Source organism: Rhinopithecus roxellana, chromosome 11 (genome assembly GCF_007565055.1).
Source record: "Rhinopithecus roxellana isolate Shanxi Qingling chromosome 11, ASM756505v1, whole genome shotgun sequence".
NCBI classification, from domain to species: Eukaryota; Metazoa; Chordata; class Mammalia; order Primates; family Cercopithecidae; genus Rhinopithecus; species Rhinopithecus roxellana.
The window spans coordinates 76721723-76742149 of record NC_044559.1 but is presented as its reverse complement, the minus strand read 5'-3'; the positions used below and the strand labels follow the sequence as shown (position 1 = coordinate 76742149).

Here is a 20427-nt window from a genome sequence, read left to right as displayed (position 1 = left end):
TTTCATTTCTCTCTAAAATTAATTTTCTAATTAAAACATAAAAATTACATATATTTATCATGTACACCACGATGTTTAAAAATATGCACACATTAGGCTGGGCGCGGTGGTTCACGCCTATAATCCTAGCAGTTTGGTAGCCCGAGGCGGGTGGATCACTTGAGGTCAGGAGTTGGAGACCAGCCTGGCCAACATGGTGAAACCCCATCTCTACTAAACATAAAAACATCAGCTGGTGTTGTGGCACATGCCTGTAGTCCCAGCTACTTAGGAGGCTGAGGCGGGAGAATCACTTGAACCCAGGAGGCAGAGGGTGCAGTGAGCTGAGATCATGCCACTGCACTCCAGCCTGGGTGACAGAGCAAGACTCTGTCTCAAAAAAAAGAAAAAGAAAAAAGAAAGAAAGAAAAGAAAATATGCATGCATTGTAAAGTGGCTAGATCTGGCTAATTAACATACACATTACCCCACCCCGCCCCCGCAATCTTTCACACAGGTAGGATCTAGATGTGCTTATCTCTCCATCCAACTGACTCAAGAACGAGGGACAGCCCTTTAACTGGGACATTTCCATAGTTTCCCCAAATGCCATTTTGGTCATATTGCTGTCCCAGGCAACAGAAGGCTCTCTGAGATAAGATGGGTAAGGCTCTTACCACATCCTGATGTTGAAGGTTCTTCTTTCACTGACTCAATATGACCTTCATAATTATTTTTCCCCACTATCCCACTCAGGTCACTTCTCAGCCCAAATGCAAATGCATCCTGTGCTTTCCTCTCCCTGTGTCTTGCCCATGGAGTTCCCTTGTCCTGGGATGTCTCTCCCTTTCATCCTTACCGATGCCTCTTAAAATCCAACCATTTCTTTCAGTGCCATCCTCTCCATGAAGTTTCAACTGTCCACTCCATTGAAAGCTCTTTCTTATTTTGCAGATTCTATGTACATGCCAGTCCCACAGCAGGCAACTTCCACACTTAGCAACTGAACTCACCCACTGAGTTCTCCGTCCTCCCTCTACCCCACAATCATGCACCATGTCCTGCTGGTCCTGTCTGCTTTTTACTCCTCCAAAGTGTTCCTCCTTCTCCTTTCCCACTGGCCCTGCTCAGCTCAGGCCTACAGCACCTCTCCCCTGAAAGAATGCAGCAACCCCCTGCCCAGGTTCCAGCCTCCAGCCCTGCCCGACACGGCCATTCTGGTGTCAATGTTCTCCCTTACATTTAGTAGAATTCTGTTCTCTGTTACTACTGTCCAGGAATCCTAATCTGCCCTCCAGGGCATCTTCAGACAACACTGTTCTTATTTCTGCATAAGAGTCCTTCACATGTTTGAAGCTAATTATCACGTATCTCCTTGGTGTTTTCTTCTTTAGGAAGACAGCAAAGTATAGAGGATGAAACTCTTGAGTTCAGTGTTGGAGGCCTGGGACTTTTGATTTTAACCAGTTGAGTATCCTTGGGCAGGTCATTTGACAATGCTGAGCCTCTGTGCCTCAGTTCCACCCCACCCCAAGTCTCGCTCTGTCACCCAGGCTGGAGAGAAGTGCAGTGGTGCAATCACAGCTCACAGTAGCCTTGGCTTCCTGGGCTCAAGTAATCCTCCCACTTCAGCCTCCTGAGTAGCTGGGACTATAGGTGTGCACCACTATGCCCAGCTAATTTTTTATTTTTTTGTAGAGATGGGATCTGACTCTGTTTCCCTGGCTAGTCTTAGACTCCTGGGCTCAAACAATTCACCTTGGCTCCCAAAGTGCTGGGATTATAGGTGCTGGGATTGTGCCCAGCCCAAAAGTACATACACTCCCAGTTCTTTCCTCTAGTCCTCAGGCCCAGGCATGTTTACAGATTGCTCATCTTCACATTGCTTGATAAGAACAGCAAACTCCTTTTGGGAAAATCTTGACCCCTCCACATTCACCAAGTAGTGTGAATGGCAGCTGCCAAGTTTTTAGAAAGCCCACACTCCAGGCTACCAGAGTGGACCAATCATAGTCCTCTAAACTCCTGGCCACAGTTAATCAGCCTAGAGTAAGGCATCTGATCAATTAGATCCTACCCTGAGATTTTTAAATTTGGGACCAGAGAGAATAAATACTGGTTCCTCCTTAGGGGTGGAGTTGGAAGATGTGAGGTATGGAAGCTCCTAGGGGCTGTAATTCTTCTTGGAGATGACTCATCAGAGAGAATGATGCCAATATTCGGAGACACAGAAATGAGAAGTGGAGAGGTAACCCCATGGAATTCAAGTCCTTGGCTCCAGGTATCTCTGAGGACTAACTGCACCCCTTCCTTGCCCATAGCTTGCTTAATTCCTCTTTTTCCCAGATTGCAGTCCCCTCCTTCCAAGCAAACAAGCGCAAAGCAATACATTAACCTTTCAAAGCAGGCCTCACATGGAGATAGCTGTGGCTTGTCTGTACCTCCCCCAAACCCTCAAACTAACTCCCTACTCTCCCCACCTCCCGCAAACAGCTACTGCAGATGCGTAAATGGAGTTTGTGTATAATACAAGAAAGGATGTTATATCTTACTGTATGGCCACTGTTCCCAAGGGAAACTCAAGATGCATCTTAGAGCAATTGTGCCCCTCGCTGATTCATACTGAGCACGTGGTCACCTCAGAACATGAGCTCTTTTTCATGTGAACTGTGGAAGCCAAGCCTTTCCCTTTGCCATGCTATGACTGTAGAGTTGGGTTTTTTTATTTTTTTCTTGGAGCAGGGAGGTGGTGGGCAAGGCTTGGGACCTAATTGCAATAATTCAACACTTAACTTAGTCAAATGCTATACGTTGGACTGGGGCCAGTGTTCCAGCTCATCAAGATTGTTTTAACTCAGGATTCCATCACTGATGGCAGAATTTCCCAACTGGTCTACCAAATAGAATGAATTCTAGATGTGCCAGGATATTCATTCCTTTCATTCTTTGCTTGGTGAAGTGAAGCTTAGGACACTTAATCCATGTTAGTGGCTCCTAACTCTTATCATTTTCTGAGTATTCCTATTTCAAGTTCCCATAGTTATGGTAACATTGGGAAGGTAAATGTTTTATAACATAAAATTATTTACTAACAAAAAAATGCTCATTTATGAAATCAGTCCCTACTTAAACATCTCTGCTTGCTTAGTCTTGGTGCATATTTTCATCCATCAAGTCATACTCTGGTTTCTTAGTCTCTCCCAGATTTATGATTTCTCCACAATAAACTATGAATGCAATGTGATTTGGTTTTACAGGGTAATTCTAGATTTTGCAAAACAGAAATTTTTTGAAGTTGATGAAAGTGATGTTGGAAAACTGTATCACAAGTAAAGCTGCTGACAGTTGGAGAGGTTACCTTCTGGACAGAAGAAAACCGATAGAGATGCTTTCCAATAATCAAAATCGAATAAAATTACATGGTGGTTAAGAGGAGGCCTTAAGAAAATTGTAAAAGTCAAATGTATTGTGAATCATATTTCAATACTGCTGTTTTAAAAAGCCAAATGTGAACTAAGAAATGTTATGTTGTGGCTGGGCACAGTGGCTCACACCTGTAATCCCAGCGCCTTGGGAGGCCAAGGCAGGTGGATCACAAGGTCAGGAGATAGAGACCATCCTGGCCAACATGGTGAAACCCCCTCTCTACTGAAAACACAAAAGTTAGCTGGGTGTGGTGGTGCATGCCTGTAATCCCAGCTACTTGGGAGGCTGAGTCAGCAGAATCGCTTGAATCAGGGAGTCGGAGGTTGTAGTGAGCCAAGATCACGCCACTGCACTCCAGCTAACTCCGACAGAGCAAGATTCCATCTCAGAAAAAAAAAGAAATGTTAAGAAATGTTATATTGTTCTAGCACAAAATTATGTCATAAAAATGTACTCAACCGCTCCTGTACAAAACCTAACAACAATTGATTTAGTCCTTGTGGGGTTTTAGAATTAGCCTGTAAAAAGGGTATAGTGTAGTGGTAAAGCATTTGACTGCAGAATTAGCCTACAGTTGAAATTATAATCAAAACTGTGTTAATATAATAAATAAATTTATTTTCTTAATGTTTAGTTTTGTTTTTCAAAATAAAAGTCCCAATCAAAAATTTATTTTTGTATTTACTATTAAATTTTGACCCAGGCTTGATGGTATCCACCTTGAGTGAGCTTTTCCCAGGATCAGTTGTCATTAGATTATGAGGGCTTCCTAAACCTGCCTTGTTGCCATTCCTGCCATTGTTGCAGCTTTCATCCATTGCTCCTTACCCTGTCTACTGTAGAAACATAGAAAAGGTCCTGCCCTCCGCTCTTCCATGTGACAGGCCTTCAAAACTCTAATGATAGTTCTCATGGCTCCAGTAAAACTTATTTTCTTTACAACAAGTTCACTTCCTTCAACTATTTGTCATCTGACAGAATTTGAAATTCTCACATTCATTCTATTCAGTCATTCAACAATTTATTGAGGGCCTGCCATGTCAAGTACTGCTCTAGGCCCCAGGAACACAGCAGTGAGCAATCCCCCCAACTTCCCATCCCACCCTGCTCTTCTGAGGGATGCTTCCATTCTGTTAAGGGGACAATAGAAAACATGAGTGAATAAATGAATGAATGGATGGATGGATAATTGGACGGATAGATGGAAAGGTGAATAGTTGTATAGATAGATGAGTGGCTGGCTGGATGGATGGATGAATGGATGGATGGATGGATGGATGGATGCATGGATGGATGATTTGCGTGTGCACTCCTCGGTCAGCCTGCCACTGAAATGTCGAATACTTCTCCAGATAAGCTGACAAACGCAGGGTAGAAGAAGAGTTTCTTCACTGATGCCAATACTTCTGTTCATAAACCTTCACGTAACACTTTCTTGGAAGCTACATTGCTCTGTTGACTCATGTCTTCAACTAAAGCCACCAGATCTTACGTACGCTACTCTTAAAATACATAGCCCTTTATCCTGTTCTTGTGCAACTGCTGGGCTCTGTGCAGAATTTTATATTGATCCTTATTAATTTTCAATAGACACACATTTAGAATGTAAAATCTGTAAACTGTGGGAACATATTAATATACGCACATCAGCATCACTGCTGTCTACAAACTTAAGAAGCAAAATGCTAATTTTAAAATTGAGTGCTTGAATAAAACTACTCTAAAATTTTAGATAGTCCTAATTACTACTCTGAAAAAATGACTGCCCTGACTGAAAGCCATGGTTAACCTGGGCTCTAGGATACCATTAAATAGCCAAGCATATAGCATTTACCATAATTACAAGCTGGGTCTTTTCTTCTCTTTTTCAAGATGTTTGCTCAGGGCACTCATTTTTTTCTTTGAAGGATGCTGTAAGGACCTATCAAAGAGGCCCTCATGATATCTCAGGTCTGCTTTATGATTCAAAGGCAGCAGCCTTCATACCTCTGGATACTCCTGGCATTAAGTAATTAATAGGGTAACTGGCTGTTTAGTTTCCCTCTCCTGCTAGAATGCATAAACTTCACAAGGACAGGGGGTCCATCTGACTTTTTCATCAAGTCTCCCCTGGATCTTGCACAGTGCTGCACCCATGGCAGACACTCCAAAAACTCAATAAATGTTTGATGAATATAAACATAAATTTACAGTCTCATCTATGCGACTAACTGTGTAATATTGGGCAAGTCGTCTAATCCCTCTGGGTCCTATTTCGTTCATTTTAAACTAAAGGGATTAGTCCAGATGACCCCAAAGTTCCCTTCCCTTCTCTTCCCTTCCCTTCCCTTTCCTTTCCTTCTGTCTCTCTCTCTTTCTCTCTCTCTCTCCTCCCTCTCTCCCTCCTTCCTTCCTTCTTTCCTTCCTTCCTTTCTTCCTTCCTTCCTTCCTTTTTTCCTTTTTTTTAGACAGGATCTCCCTCTGTTGCCTAGGCTGGAGTGCAGCGGCACTGTCCTAGCTCGCTGAAGTCTTGGGTTCCTGGGCTCCAGTGATCCTCCCACCTCAGCCCCTCAAGTAGCTGGGTCCACAGGTGCATGCCACCACGCCTAGATAATTATTTTATTTTATTTTTGTAGAGATGGAGGTCTTGCTATATTGCCCAGGCTGGTCTCAAACTCCTGGGTTCAAGCAATCCTCCCGCCTCAGCCTCCCAAAGTGCTGCACTTGACCCTTTTCTAATGTTCATATTCCATATTTCCATCTTGTTGACTCAATGGCTTCTTGTCTCTGTTTCCCCATCAAAGACTCTAAAGCTAGATTGTTTTGCAGAGTATGGGCAAGTTTTAATCACATGCATACCCTGACCATGGGAAGGACTAGGGCAAAACACTGTTTAAAGGATTTCTATAACCTACAGGGACTCCTAATTCAAAGTGACTACAAAATAAAAATAAATATTTAGGCTGCCAAATAACTATACAGTTAATTCAGCATTACATTTTTCTGGAAAAAAATCTATAACACAAAAATGCAATCACAGTCAGAGACCTTTTCTGGCAACAAACTAAGGCTTTGAGCAAGGATATTCAGAAAAGTTTAGAAAATAAAAGAAAAACCCTGGCCGGGCGCGGTGGCTCAAGCCTGTAATCCCAGCACTTTGGGAGGCCGAGACGGGCGGATCACGAGGTCAGGAGATCGAGACCATCCTGGCGAACACGATGAAACCCCCCGTCTCTACTAAAAAATACAAAAAACTAGCCGGGCGACGTGGCGGGCGCCTGTAGTCCCAGCTGCTTGGGAGGCTGAGGCAGGAGAATGACATAAACCCAGGAGGCGGAGCTTGCAGTGAACTGAGACCCGGCCACTGCACTCCAGCCTGGGCGGCAGAGCGAGACTCCGTCTCAAAAAAAAAAAAAAAAAAAAAAAAAGAAAAACCCTGGTTCAGAACTGGTTCTGTTTTGAATACTAAATGCCAGATCCTACAACAGAAATGTTTTCCCACATTTCACATGCTCAAAAAGCCGAGTCAACAGCTAGTGCTAATATTACTCTATATGCTAGTTATGATGAAAGTCCTTCCTATCTTATTGCAAGCTTTAACTACAACTATAGCCTCGAACATTAGCTGTACATGTAAAAAGAAACTTATTTTAGTCTAATTTAAAAGTAGAGCATTTTCATTTCATCATCAGCCTCCCCCGCTATTTCCTGTGTTATCAGATGTTGGAGAGTAAACCAGCAGTCTGTGAAACTGGCAAATTGGTAGACAAAATAGGCACATTCAACCAGCATTTTCTTAAATAAGAACCTAAGATGGTCTGACTTCTTAATGGTGATGGAGAAGATGCACATATTCAGAAGTTATAAACCTAGAAGAAAAAGTACCAAGGAATTCCCAAAATGACTACGCCAATTCTAAAGGTTTCCTCCAAAACTCTATAGATTGCCTCACTTTTATGCTCTCCTTTAAAAAAAAAGACACAGCCAATTTAATCTCTGCAGAGACAGACCTATGCATATCCCAAGGAACTAACAATTCCAATTGTTGACTAGCTCCTGGATTGGCATACTCAGTTCTTCTGTGGGACAGGTTGCTGTATCTGGCACATTTTTAAGTACGGACACAGAAAAACACATTTGCTGTATAGGCTCTTGTTCTGAACTTGAAGAGTAGTTTTCTGTTGACAACACCCTATGTTACCGAAGACAAATTTGCTCCAATTTGAAATGGTTAACAATCCAAAGGGCATCAAGCCCCTACATAGGATGCTCATGGGAAGGACATCTTTTCTGCAACTGGGACATTCAAAATGGTCCCAAGAGTTAGGAAAAAGGACAATAACTCATGAATATACTCACTCCTCCAGTCATCCATCCAACCACCATTTACTAGGCATCTACCACACATAAAACATTGTCAGTAAGAGACCAGTATTGTTTTTCTAAACATAAACAGTGAAAATTTTTAAAGTCTCCCAATTTTTCCCCACAGAACAGGCAATTTTGATCAATTACTGATTTTGTTCATTTTTATGTGTCTTAGAAAACCAACTGTCCTATTTAAGTCTAAATTTTACCAAACTGGCTCAAATTGAAATTTTTCTGCCCAGAATGAAGACCATATGACAAGCCTATTGTGGTTTCAATAACTTCTCCAATGGGCAGATCAAGAATCATTTAAGGCATTAAATCATCCTCTTTCCTGGGCCATCTCAGACCTCCCCTGGGTCATGTGAATGCCTGGTGGAAACCAATTGAAAAGCTGTGAAAACATCCTGTAATAACAGGGAAATTAACAAACCCATTCTGTAATGCATATTGACCCGCATTTCCTCTGCCCCCATTATCTACCTATGAACCCACACGCATAAATCTTCATGCAGACCATAGTAAACAGTACATGTAAAATGTTAAATACATACATTCCTTCATACCCACACAGATAATGGTATAATGTGATATACTCCTAAGACTCAACTGGAGCTAATATCCATAAACAGAAAGTTATTAATGTATTTAAAGTTTCATTTAAAATTCTATTGAGAAGGATAATTTGTTAGCTAAAATGAATATACTACTATACCTTGATAGAGATTTGGAAAAATTTTAGATCGAGAGCCAGCAATGAAATGCAAGGTATATAAAATCACACATAGTTGGAATTATGAAATTTCATGGCTATAAATGTCTGAGATGTCAACATGTTTTCCCCATAAGCATTTTAAAGAGAACAAAAATAGATCCAGAGTGGCCAAGTGAATTGCCTCAGGTGGCTCAACCAGTTTCTGTAATCTGGAAATACACACCCTTATTCTCTTACTGATTGTCATAAAGAGTGTAGTAACCTAAGAAGACATCAGCCTAAATTTGACAAGAGTCAAAATATGACTCAGTGATAAGTAGCTGTTCTCTCTTTACAGGCATTAGCCCACCCCGAGTGAGTGATGGTGCAGTCATTACAGCAATAACACAAACCAACACCATGTTGCTTCCCCTTATCAGGTAACCCAAATGAAGCTGAGGAAAACATCCACCAAGTTTGTACATGCGAACTTAACTTGAAGCGCACCCTACTTGGATTATCTGAGTGCAAGCCCAGCATCTTCCTCTAGATTCTATTTTTCTCTTCAAAATTCCTAACTAAAAGTAAAACAGGCTGGGTGTGGTGGCTCATGCCTGTAATCCCAACACTTTGGGAGGACAAGGGGAGGATTCCTTCAGCCCAGGAGTTTGAGACTAGCCTGGGCAACATAGTGAGAACCTATCTCTACAAAATAATTTTTTTTTTAATTAGCCAGGCATGGTGGTGCACACCTGTAGTCCCAGCTATTCAAGAGGCTGAGATGAGAGGATCGCTTGAGCCTGGGAGGTTGAGGCTTCAGTGAGCTGTGATGGTACCACTGCACTCTAGCCTGGGCAACAGAGCAAGACCCAGTCTCAAACAAACAACAAAAAGTAACACATGAACATAGAAAAATTAAAACTCTGGAGAAATGTCTAAAACAAAAAGTTCAAAATGTCCTCCATCTACCCAAAGGTCACCACTATCAGCAGTTTTTTGTGTATCTTTCAGGAAAAAAAGTAATGCATATGCCAACATAGATATATTTCTTTTTAAATATACCTAAATCACATTATACCATATGCTCTCTTCTTTATCTTAGTTTTTTTCTTTTTATAAATCCTGGCAGACTTTCCATATCAACACAAAGAGAACTTCCTGGTTCTTTCTGAGGTCTGGGTGGTATTCCATTGCATAGACGCAACAATAATCTATTTAATTGGGCCCAAGGCCAAACATTATTTTTTGAAGGGCAGACAAGCACCCGGGTTTGATTTTGTCTTCACAAAGGCTGCCAGGAGCTCTGTTTCATTAGTTCTGATGGTAAGCTGTCATTTCGAGGACAGAAACTCTATTGTTAAAGCCAATTTTGTCTCAACTAACACTGTATTTCTGGAGCCTGGGAACACAGCTAAACAGGTGACAAAATATAGAAGGGAACAAAGAAGGGGGGAGTGGGAAGGAAAAACAAGAAAGAAGAAAGAAGAGGTCAGTAGTGAGGGAAAGAAAGAAAAAAACAGGCCGGACGCTGTGGCTCACGCCTGTAATTCCAGCACTTTGGGAGGCCGAGGCGGGTGGATCACCTGAGGTCAGGAGTTTGAGACCAGCCTGGCTAACACGGTGAAACCCCATCTCTCCTAAAAATACAAAAAAATAAAATAAAATAAGCTGGGCACAGTAGTGCACGCCTGTGATTCCAGCTACTATGGAGGTTGAGGCAACAGAATTGCTAGAACCTGGGAGGCAGAGGTTGCAGTGAGCAGAGATCATGCCACTGCACTCCAGCCTGGGTGACAGAGCAAGACTCCACCTCAAAATAAATAAATAAATAAATAAGTAAAATAAGCACCTGGCAGATGTTCATTCAATACCTTTGGAATGACTGAATAAATGAATGAATGAAGAAACGAGAAGAGGTATACTTTTAACACTTAAAATATTAAAATATTAGGCTGGGCATGGATGGTTTACACTTGTAATCCCAGCACTTTGGGATGCCGAGGTGGGTGGATCACCTGAGGTTGGGAGTTGAGACCAGCCTGGCCAACATGGAGAAATCCCATCTCTACTAAAAAAAAACACAAAATTAGCCAGGCATGGTGGCGCATGCCTGTAATCCCAGCTACTTGGGAGGCCGAGGCAGGAGAATTGCTTGAACCCAGGAGGTAGAGGTTGCAGTGAGCCGAGATAGTACCACTGCACTCCAGCCTGGGAAACAAGGGCAAAACACTGTCTCAAAAAAATTTGTTTAAAAATTAAAATATTAACTGATATATGGCTCCTATTCTCTGAAAAGCAGACATTCTTTTTAGCTTCACTGTCCAATATGGTAGTCACTGGCTACATATGGCTACTGAACATTCGAAATCTCTGTTGTCTATAAAACACATACTAAATTTCAAATATGGAAGAAAGATGTAAAATATCTCAATAATTGTTATATTGCTTATATATCGAATAAGAGAATATTTTAGATATATTATTACATAAACAATATCATTAAAATTAATTTTACTTTTTTTTTTTGAGATGGAGTCTCGCCCTGTCGCCCAGGCTGGAGTGCAGTGGCCGGATCTCAGCTCACTGCAAGCTCCGCCTCCCGGGTTCACGCCATTCTCCTGCCTCAGCCTCCAGAGTAGCTGGGGCTACAGGCACCCGCCACCTCACCCGGCTAGTTTTTTGTATTTTTTTAGTAGAGACAGGGTTTCACCGTGTTAGCCAGGATGGTCTCGATCTCCTGACCTCGTGATCTGACCGACTCGGCCTCCCAAAGTGCTGGGATTCCAGGCTTGAGCCACCGCGCCCGGCCTAATTTTACTTTTTTAAATTACTGCAGCTGCTAAAAAATTTTAAATTTCACATATGGCCCACATTATACATTTTTTGGTTAGTGCTGGTTTTGAATGTAGATGCCATCATAGCAGTGACTGTGTCTTTCCTGCTCTAACTTAGCACCCAACACAGGGCCTTGAGAATGTAATAGATGCTCAATAAATAACCATCAGATGAACAGCTGGCTCTGATATCTACATAAGGCAATAACCAGGCCTTGGACTACAAGACAGGAGGCCCTCACCCAGATCCTAGCCCTAACGGAAAAGCAGGTGTGTGACTTTGGGCAAGTCACTGAACCTGCCTGGGCCTTGTTTTTGTCATCTTTAAAATGGAAATAACATTAACATCTGCCTTATAGGGAAATTGCACAGGCCAAATGAAATAATGTTGATAAAAGGGTTTTGAAAGGGTAACACAGATGTCAGGTCCCTCCTGAATTCTACTATTCTCTTCTAGTAACAGTTCCAGGAGAAGTGAGATGCAAAAAATACTGAAACAACAGGGTAAGAAATTGACCGATAAAATTCCTACATCTGATGTTTCCATTCCGGCCTACATTAGAAAATTCAGACAGAGACAGGTGCAAACTTGAAATTCTCACATGAGTGGAAGTTTCAGCATTCATGACTCCCTTTTCCCCACGGCTCACCAAACACAATTGACATAGGGACTTGCAGATACTTCTTTGAGGGACTACGGAAGTGTAACGCAACAGGAGAAGGCCATCTCTGGGTGGCTGCCGAAGCAGCAAGAGAGGCTGAGTTTACCACCCCACCAGGAGCTCTTGGCTTTGCAGGAAAACTGTAATCATGGGTGACTCTGAAGGCTCAGGGGAAATTTTCCAAGGGCACAAAATCTATTGTAGGCATTAGTCCTCGTTAACTATTTCAGGAGCAGCAGGCAGTGACCCACAGTTAAGAGTGTGAACAGCCCCTGATTCTGCAAGGCAGTTAGGGTATCAGGCAGGGGAAACCCCAGATGACTCTTGGACAGGCTGTAGCTTTTTAGTGACATTGGAAGGAATTCACCATCCCAGCTGGGTATCTTCTTCCCCAAATCAAAAAGATCATTTCAAAAAGGAAGAGAAAAAGAAAGCGTCCTTCAGCAGAGGATATTTAAGGAGGATCCTGGAGGAGGCGATTGCAGAGTAGCTTAACCCACAGCAGAGAAAGAGCAAATCCAACAGCCCACAGCCACAAGGCAGCAGGACAGCAGCACCACCATCGTTGCTTTCAAGAGATCCAAGCCTAGACTTTCCCCTCAGTCCTGCAAGGTGCCCCATAAGTCGCCCATGACTTACCATCTGCGAGGCTACCCCACCGAGCAGAGTGCAGCAACTTCCCCTTTGCTCAGAGGGTCTGACTCCCTTCTCTTCTCTCGGGGCTGCTGCCTGTGACGTGCCAAAGCCAAGCTCTGAGCCCCTTGGGACTACTGTGTCATGACCTGCCCATAACGGTCCATAATAGCCTGTAACAGACCACAGGGCCTGAGCTATCACAGGCTCCTGTGACCCAAAACCCAAAGGACAAGACACCAGGCATGGAGCAAAGCTCAAAGCTGGGCTGCACAGCAGAACCAACCTGAAGGCTTTTTGAAATTCATATTCCCAGGACAAACCTCTAGAGTTTCCTCTTCAGTAGGTCTAGGGTGGGGCCCAGGTACCTACATTTTAAACATAGTGCAGGGAAATTGCCAATGCTCAGCCTGACTTGGGAATTTGTGGCCTGGAACACTCGGGGAAGCTTCATTTTCTCTGATCCTTTCTCTTCCTTGAGCTTTCTTCATTCTTTGTCTCCGTGTGGTGAGGGAAGACTTAGGGGAGGAGCAAGGCAAAGTGTAAGCTTTCTAGGCCCAAAGGCCCTGTGTTCCAAAGTGAGTTCCAGTGTTTACCCCAGTCATTTAACCTCTCTGAACCTTAGTTATCTCATCTGTAAAATGGTGCTGAAACCATCTGTGCACTCGGGGTTGTGGCAGGAATAAATACATGTAAAACACCTGATGCATTACACAGGATAACTGTCATAAAAAGCATTCATCTTCTTATGAACTCGTTCCCTGAGGGGAGGAGGGTACAAGTTCTCCATACGACTAACTTTGCAAGAGAAACTGCAAATGTAAACAACAGACTGAACCAAGCATAAAGGGAAGAAAATAAAATAAACAGCAGTAAGGAAGGCGGTAGATTCAGGCTGCATGGGGGAGAGTGGGGAGATGCTGAGAGCAGGCTTGCAACCCTATCTCTGGGGGCTGTATAGCAATATGATCCAGAGAAAATTAACAGAGATTCACAAAGATTTAGGCATGAAGCTGTATGAAAATTTATTGCAATATTATTTATAAAAGGGGAAAATTTCAGGAAAAAGGTTTCTTTTAAATTTAAGAAAAGTTACACAATGGAATATTTTCAGCTATAAGAAAGAAGAAAATCTTGCCATTTGTGACAATGTGGATGAACCTGGAGGACATTATGCAAAGTGAAATAACCCAGACACAGGAAGGCAAATACAGTATGATCTCACTTATATGTGGAATCCAAAAAAGTCGAACTCACAGAAGCAGAGAATACGACAGTGTTTACCAGGGACGGGGCAAAGAGGGGGACTGGGGAGATGCTGGTCAAAGAGTTAAACTTTCAGTTTTAAGATTAATAAACTCAGGCCAGGTGCGGTGGCTCATGCCTGTAATCCAAGCACTTTGGGAGGCCAAGGCAGGAGGATCATGAGGTCAAGAGATCGAGACCATTCTGGCCAACATGGTGAAACCCCACCTCTACTAAAAATACAAAAATTAGCTAGGTGTGTTGGCACGTGCCTGTAGTCCCAGCTACTCAGGAGGCTGAGGCAGAAGAATCGCTTGAACCTGGGAGGTGGAGGTTGCAATGAGCCGAGATCGCACCACTGCACTCTAGCCTGAGGACAGAGCGAGACTCCGTCTCAAAAAAAAAAAGGCCGGGCGCGGTGGCTCATGCCTGTAATCCCAGCACTTTGGGAGGCTGAGGCGGGCAGATCATGAGGTCAGGAGATTGAGAGAATCCTGGCTAACAAGGTGAAACCCTGTCTTCTACTAAAAAAAATACAAAAACTTAGCTGGGTGTGGTGGTGGGCGCCTGTAGTCCCGACTACTCAGGAGGCTGAGGCAGGAGAATGGCATGAACCTGGAAGGCAGAGCTTGCAGTGAGCCCAGATTGCGCCACTGCACTCCAGCCTGGGCAGCAGAGCGAGACTCCGTCTCAAAAAAAAAAAAAATGAATAAACTCTGAGAATCTGATGTCCAGCATGGTGATTATAGTTAATAATACCACATTTTTTACTTGAAATTTGCTAACACTAGACTTTAAGTGTTCTCACCACCCACACACACACACACACACACACACACACACACAATGGTAACTATGTGTGCTGATGTATGTGCTAATTAATTTGATTGTGATAATCACTTCACGAAGTATATGTATAAAAAATCACCTTGTATACCTTGAATATATACAATTTTTTGAATATATACACAGTTTTTATTTGTCAATTATACCTCAATAAAACTAGAAAACATTAATTAATTAGTTAATTAATTTAGGAAAACATTTTGGAATCCATTTGATTAGCTGAAAGCATTTTTAAATATTCCTTTATTTTTCTTTCTTTGAGACAGGGTCTCGCTCTGTCTCCCAGGCTGGAGTGGAGTGCCAGAATCACAGCTCACAGCAGCCTCGACCTCCTGGGCTCAAGCAATCCTCCCACCTCAGCCTCTCCGGTAGCTGGGATCACAGGCACAGGCCACCACATCCAGCTAATTTTTGTATTTTTTGTAGAGATAGGGTTTCCGCCACATTGCCCAGGCTGGTCTTGAACTCCTGGTCTCAAGCAATCTGTTCCCTTCAGTCTCCCAAAGTGTTAGAATTACAGTTGTGAGACACTGCACCCAGCCCTTATTTTTTCTTTTAAACTGTAGTTTAATATTCAGACTAGAACATTAATATCAACAAAGGAAGGACAGATGTAGACATATAGACATATTCCTCTAAATTTTTCCCATGGAAATCAAAGGCAAAATATATGACACTTGTGGGTACCATGAGAGCTTCCGAAACACAATGGGAATGGAGAGGGAGGGGTGAGGCAAAGAGAAAATAATGCATATAAAGAGGCAGACAAGATCTCCATTGTAATACTATTAATAAATAATATTGGGAGAATTCAGCTTAATGCTTCCCTGCACCCTCAACACACGCACACACACACACACACACACACACACAGACACACACACACATCACACGAATGAGAACTTTTGCAAAAATACTGAATATCACCCACAGAGTCCTTTCCCACACAGTCTAACACAATCTATTTTTATATTCCATTGAGATTTGAAGCAAAGAATACAGCTCCAGTAAAAAGAGGAAATAATTTCTGTGCTGTACCTGGGGTTTTCTCACTTCCTTATTTTAAAATAATCTTCCAGCTAGTCCAAAAATTTCAGATCAACCGTCCAGTCTTCTATGCAGACATTTTGGAACTAAACTGAATCAGTTAAAAAGGTTCTCGGTCATTTGCCATCTTCTTAGAAAACTTACAATGATATATTACAGCGCTGGAGGCTGGAAGAGACCTTCCAAATCATCTGATCCAACCCCATCATTTTATAGATGAAGAACTTGGGAAATAAACTGGCTGATCCAACACACTGAAGACTCTAATGAAAACATCTGCTTAATTTTAAGGCGGCTGACAAATTTGGAGAGTGGGGTGGGAAATAAAACTTCCAAAACATATTTTAGTAGTAATTTTGATCAAGAGGTTTATTAAATTAAGAAAGAGTAAAGATTGTGATCCCAGTAGCACCCCATCCCAACAACTAGAAACCTGAGAGACTGAAAACTGCCAGAGTGAATGCACAGAATCTATGAGCAGTGGCAAAGGAAGAGAATGCAGGAGCTCCACCCTGAAGCCTGATGGCTTAAGCACCAAACACTGGCCTAATTTTATACCTAATTGATGGGTGTCCAGGAGTTGCCCTGATGTGATGGTGACTCCATTTCCAGAGAAGTGGAGATTTGAGAAAACACTTCCCACGCGACAGAGGTACATGACCATTGACCTGACAAAAGAAAGGTGGCTTAGACCCCTTGTTGGTACTCAGTGGTACCTGGACCAGCAGCATCAACATCACCTGTGAGCTTGTTAGAAATGCAGAATCTGGCCAGGCGCAGTGGCTCATGACTATAATCCCAACACTTTGTGAGGCTGAGGCAGGCAGATCACTTGAGGTCAGGAGTTCAAGACCAGCCTGGTCAACATGGTGAAACTCCATCGCTACTAAAAATACAAAAATCAGCCAGGCATGGTGGCGTGTGACTGTAATCCCATCTACTCAGGAGGCTGAGGCAGGAGAATTGCTTGAACCCAGGGAGGCAGAGGTGGCAGTGAGCCAAGATTGCACCACTGCATTCCAGCCTGGGTGACAGAGCAAGACTCTATCTCAAAAAGAAAAAAAAAAAAAGAGAGAGAAACGCAGAATCTTGGCCCCACCCAAAGAGTCAGTGTATGCATATTTACAAGATCCCCAGGTCCTTCTGTGCACATTAAAATTTCAGAAGCATTGTTTAGCTAGCACAGCAGCAAAAGAAAGTATAATTGACTACCTGTAATCTAAGTTTCAAGAATAAAATAACCGCCTCTACTCTATTACCCACTCCACTCTCTTTGATCTTTTAAGTTTTACTTTAAACTTTAAATGGTCTAAAATTTAGCCTAAATTTTAAATGGTCTTAGTGAATATCTCATTAAATAGTCCTTTTTATTAAAAGGTATCTCAAAGTTAAGAAAAATATACATATAGACATGTAAATATTCTGGGACTTTTACCATTTTAAAGGGTTACATAAATTATAAATTGAGGTATTTTTCCTGCTATTTACTGCTGGGGTCTGAGTAGGAACATGACCAGTATTTCTTCAGTTGGGAGTCAAAAACCTCAGGTATACCAGGTGAAAGAGGAAAACTGAATTCAGAAGAGAAATGTGTTCCTGGTGAAAAGGGGAACTTCTTGTAAGGGAACGTTATGATCAAAAGGCTGTAAAGGTCACATGGCCCAACCCTGGTCCCAAAGCTAAATCCCTTTACAGCACATCTGCAGCATCTGCTGTCTTACTCCTGGAAATGTGGTGCTTACCACCTTCGAAGGCAACCCATTCCACCTTCACACAGCTCTAAGAATTAGAAAGTGTTGCCTAAAATTCGTCTCCCTGTAGGTTTCAATAGCCCTACAATCAATAACTCCACAATTATTGTCTCTACTATTAGTTCATCCCCATTATCAATTATCCATTGCACTTCTCTCTTTTTTTAATTTATTTATTTATTTTTTTTTTTTGAGAAACGGTGTCACTCTGTTGATCCCCAGGCTGGAGTGCAGTGGCTCAATCACAGCTCACTGCAGCCTCAACCTCCCAGGCTCAGGTGATCCTCCCACCTCAGCCTCCCAAGTAGCTAGGACTACAGGTGCACAGCACCATGCCCAGCTAATTTTTGTATTTTTTTGTAGAGAAGGGGTTTTGCCATGTTGTCCAGGCTGGTCTCAAACTTCTAAGCTCCACAAAAATCCTTCTGCTCCAGCCCCTCAAAGTGCTGGGATTACATGCTTGAGCCACTATGCCCAGGCAATTTCTTATTGGGATATTTTTTTAAACACAGAAAGTCAAAGAAACAAGTTTCATGCATTTATTTTTCATGGCACTGGGCAGCTGGTGGTAGTAACATATATGAAAATATTAACTTTTGCTTTTATTTTGAGGTTCCTTAGGAAAACCTCATTATGCAAGAGGGGTATTTTTAAAAGATGGGTTATCACAAGTCATAGGAAATGTACCTAAGGACACAATTATCCCAGAAATGTAGTTTAGGGAGAGTACTGTCTTTAGACACTATTCTAGCCCTAAGCTTCCTGGGAGACAAAGCAGGTATGAAATGGGGCAAGAAGGTCATACTTCAAAAAAAGATTTTCTGGCCTAGGTGAATCAGATTTTTAGCCTGAGAAGTGTCTTACATCTGTCACGTACAGAAAGGGAAGCTGGAACTCAAAGAGGCAAAATGACTTGCTCAGTATTAGGCATCTGGTTAGCAGCAGAGCCGGGGTAATGACCCTAACCCTGGTCAATGCTCTTTTTTCTACACTGCCAGACTCTGAGTATCAAGTTTGTTAAGAAAGCTTGTCCAGCAAAACAAATCAAGAATATGGCATCAGAGTCAAGGCCAACCAAGGGCCATGGCTATGGAATACCCAAAAAGCAAACCCAAACCATCCTAGCACTGACAGAGATCCTGAATCCCCAAATTCACAAGCCTAATACCAGATAAGAAAGTTATATTGGGGCTATAAGCCTTCCTTCTTCCTCTTTCCTATAATTCCATTTGTTCCCTATATCCATTGATTCTGAACTGCAAAGATATCCCACTAAGCAGCTTATTTTAATCTCCCATTAAAATAATCTCTTTCTGATGAGAAGTTCCTGCTCTCAGAAGAGGAACACTCTGTGAATTAGTTCATTCTTTCCGAGACACTTGAAGCTAAAGGCTCGTAGCAAACTGAACTAGAGTCTTTGGTAAAAAGTGAAATACTAGAAGAGATCAATTTATCCAGGCATTGAATCACTGGACACATCCAAACAATATTAAAATAATCCTTTTTACTATCTACTTCAAAAAAATAACACTACTATAATTTTTTTTTTTTTTTTTTTTTTTTTTGAGAAGAGTCTTGCTCTGTCGCCCAGGCTGGAGCGCATTGGCGCAATCTCGGCTCACTGCAACCTCCACCTCCCAGGTTCAAGTGATTCTTCTGCCTCAGCCTCCTGAGTAGCTGGGACTACAGGTGTGCACCACCACAACCAACTAATTTCTGTATTTTTTTAGTAGAGACAGAGTTTCACCATATTGGCCAGGCTGGTCTCGAACTCCCGACCTCATGATCCACCTGCCTCAGCCTCCCAAATTGCTGGGATTACAGGCATGCGCCACCGCACCCAGCCACACTACTGTAATATTTTAAAGAACAATCTGTTACAGCATACAGTGTGAGATGCCCAGTCAGCGGGAATACATCCATGGTGGGTTCCAGGGCCTGGCCTGTGAGATCCTAATGGACTGTTGCAGTGACAAACTCATCCACAGAAACAACCAGCTGTGTCTTAGTTTTTTGTAAGTTAGGGCAGATCACAATTCCTTCAAAGTAATGAAAGACAATCATGCAAAAATGAATTATATGCTTTTTCCATCACTGCCTTTCTAAAGTAACGATAAGCAAACCCTAGAAAAAGTACTAATCCAGGTCCCAGGATTTCAGGTGAGACATGTCTTACATTCACACCAGTGATTTATGTTACAAAATTAGATGGAATCTTACTTGGTTAAAAGATGTGGTCATATTCATTGGTTTAGAGTAGGCAATTCCAGGGACAAAAGCACCTAGGAAGTTACATTAGCTTTTTAAGGTCACTGAAAATTAGTAAATTCTTGATTTAGTTTATCAGATGGCATAGAGGTGGGTGAGACAAATTAATGCCCAAGTCACACCAGGGATAACTGAGGCATAGTTAAATCAGGGCCATAATTTTCCAGGCTTCTTTGCTGGCGTCAGGTATATAAGATCTTGTGTGGCAAGAGAATAGAATATAAATGTATAGCCCATTCATAGCCCATACTGAGGCAAAAATAGAAAACAAAAAGAGGCCGGGTGTGGTGGCTGATGCCTGTAATCCCAGCACTTTGGGAGGCTGAGGCAGGAGGATCACCTGAGATCAGGAGTTTGAGACAAGCCTGACCAACATGGTAAAATCTCATCTCTACTAAAAACACAAAAATTAGCCAGTGTGGTGGTGGGCACCTGTAATCCCAGCTACTCAGGAGGCTGAGGCAGGAGAATCACTTGAAACCGGGAGGTGGAGGTTGCAGTGAGCCGAGATCGCACCACTGCACTCCATCCTGGGCGTCAGAGCAGGGCTCTGTCTCAAAAAAAAAAAAAAAAAAAAAAAAAAAAGCAAAAAGAGGAAGAAAAGCTGTGACATGTGCCCATCCCAGAGCATGTCTTCTGTTATTGTTAATCAGAGTGTGTGTCACACTTCCTGGGGCCACTGAAGTCACTAACCC

The 20427-nt window shown here is 42.4% G+C and overlaps 1 protein-coding gene across 4 annotated transcripts in view; it reads right to left on the bottom strand.

Moving 5' to 3' along the window:
• PIK3AP1 (phosphoinositide-3-kinase adaptor protein 1) overlaps positions 1-20427 on the bottom strand; it is a 131368-nt gene that overhangs the window by 99453 nt on the left and 11488 nt on the right. The window contains exon 2 of one of the 4 annotated variants that reach the window (XM_030940095.1): positions 16272-16381. The exons of 2 other annotated variants lie outside the window; for them this stretch is intronic. In XM_030940095.1, the coding sequence (XP_030795955.1) occupies positions 16272-16377 (106 nt within the window). In that variant the 5' untranslated portion in view covers positions 16378-16381. Of the gene's footprint in view, positions 1-12581; positions 12669-16271; positions 16382-20427 lie in introns of those variants that run through there. One more of the 4 variants, XM_030940098.1, reaches the window with a different exon arrangement.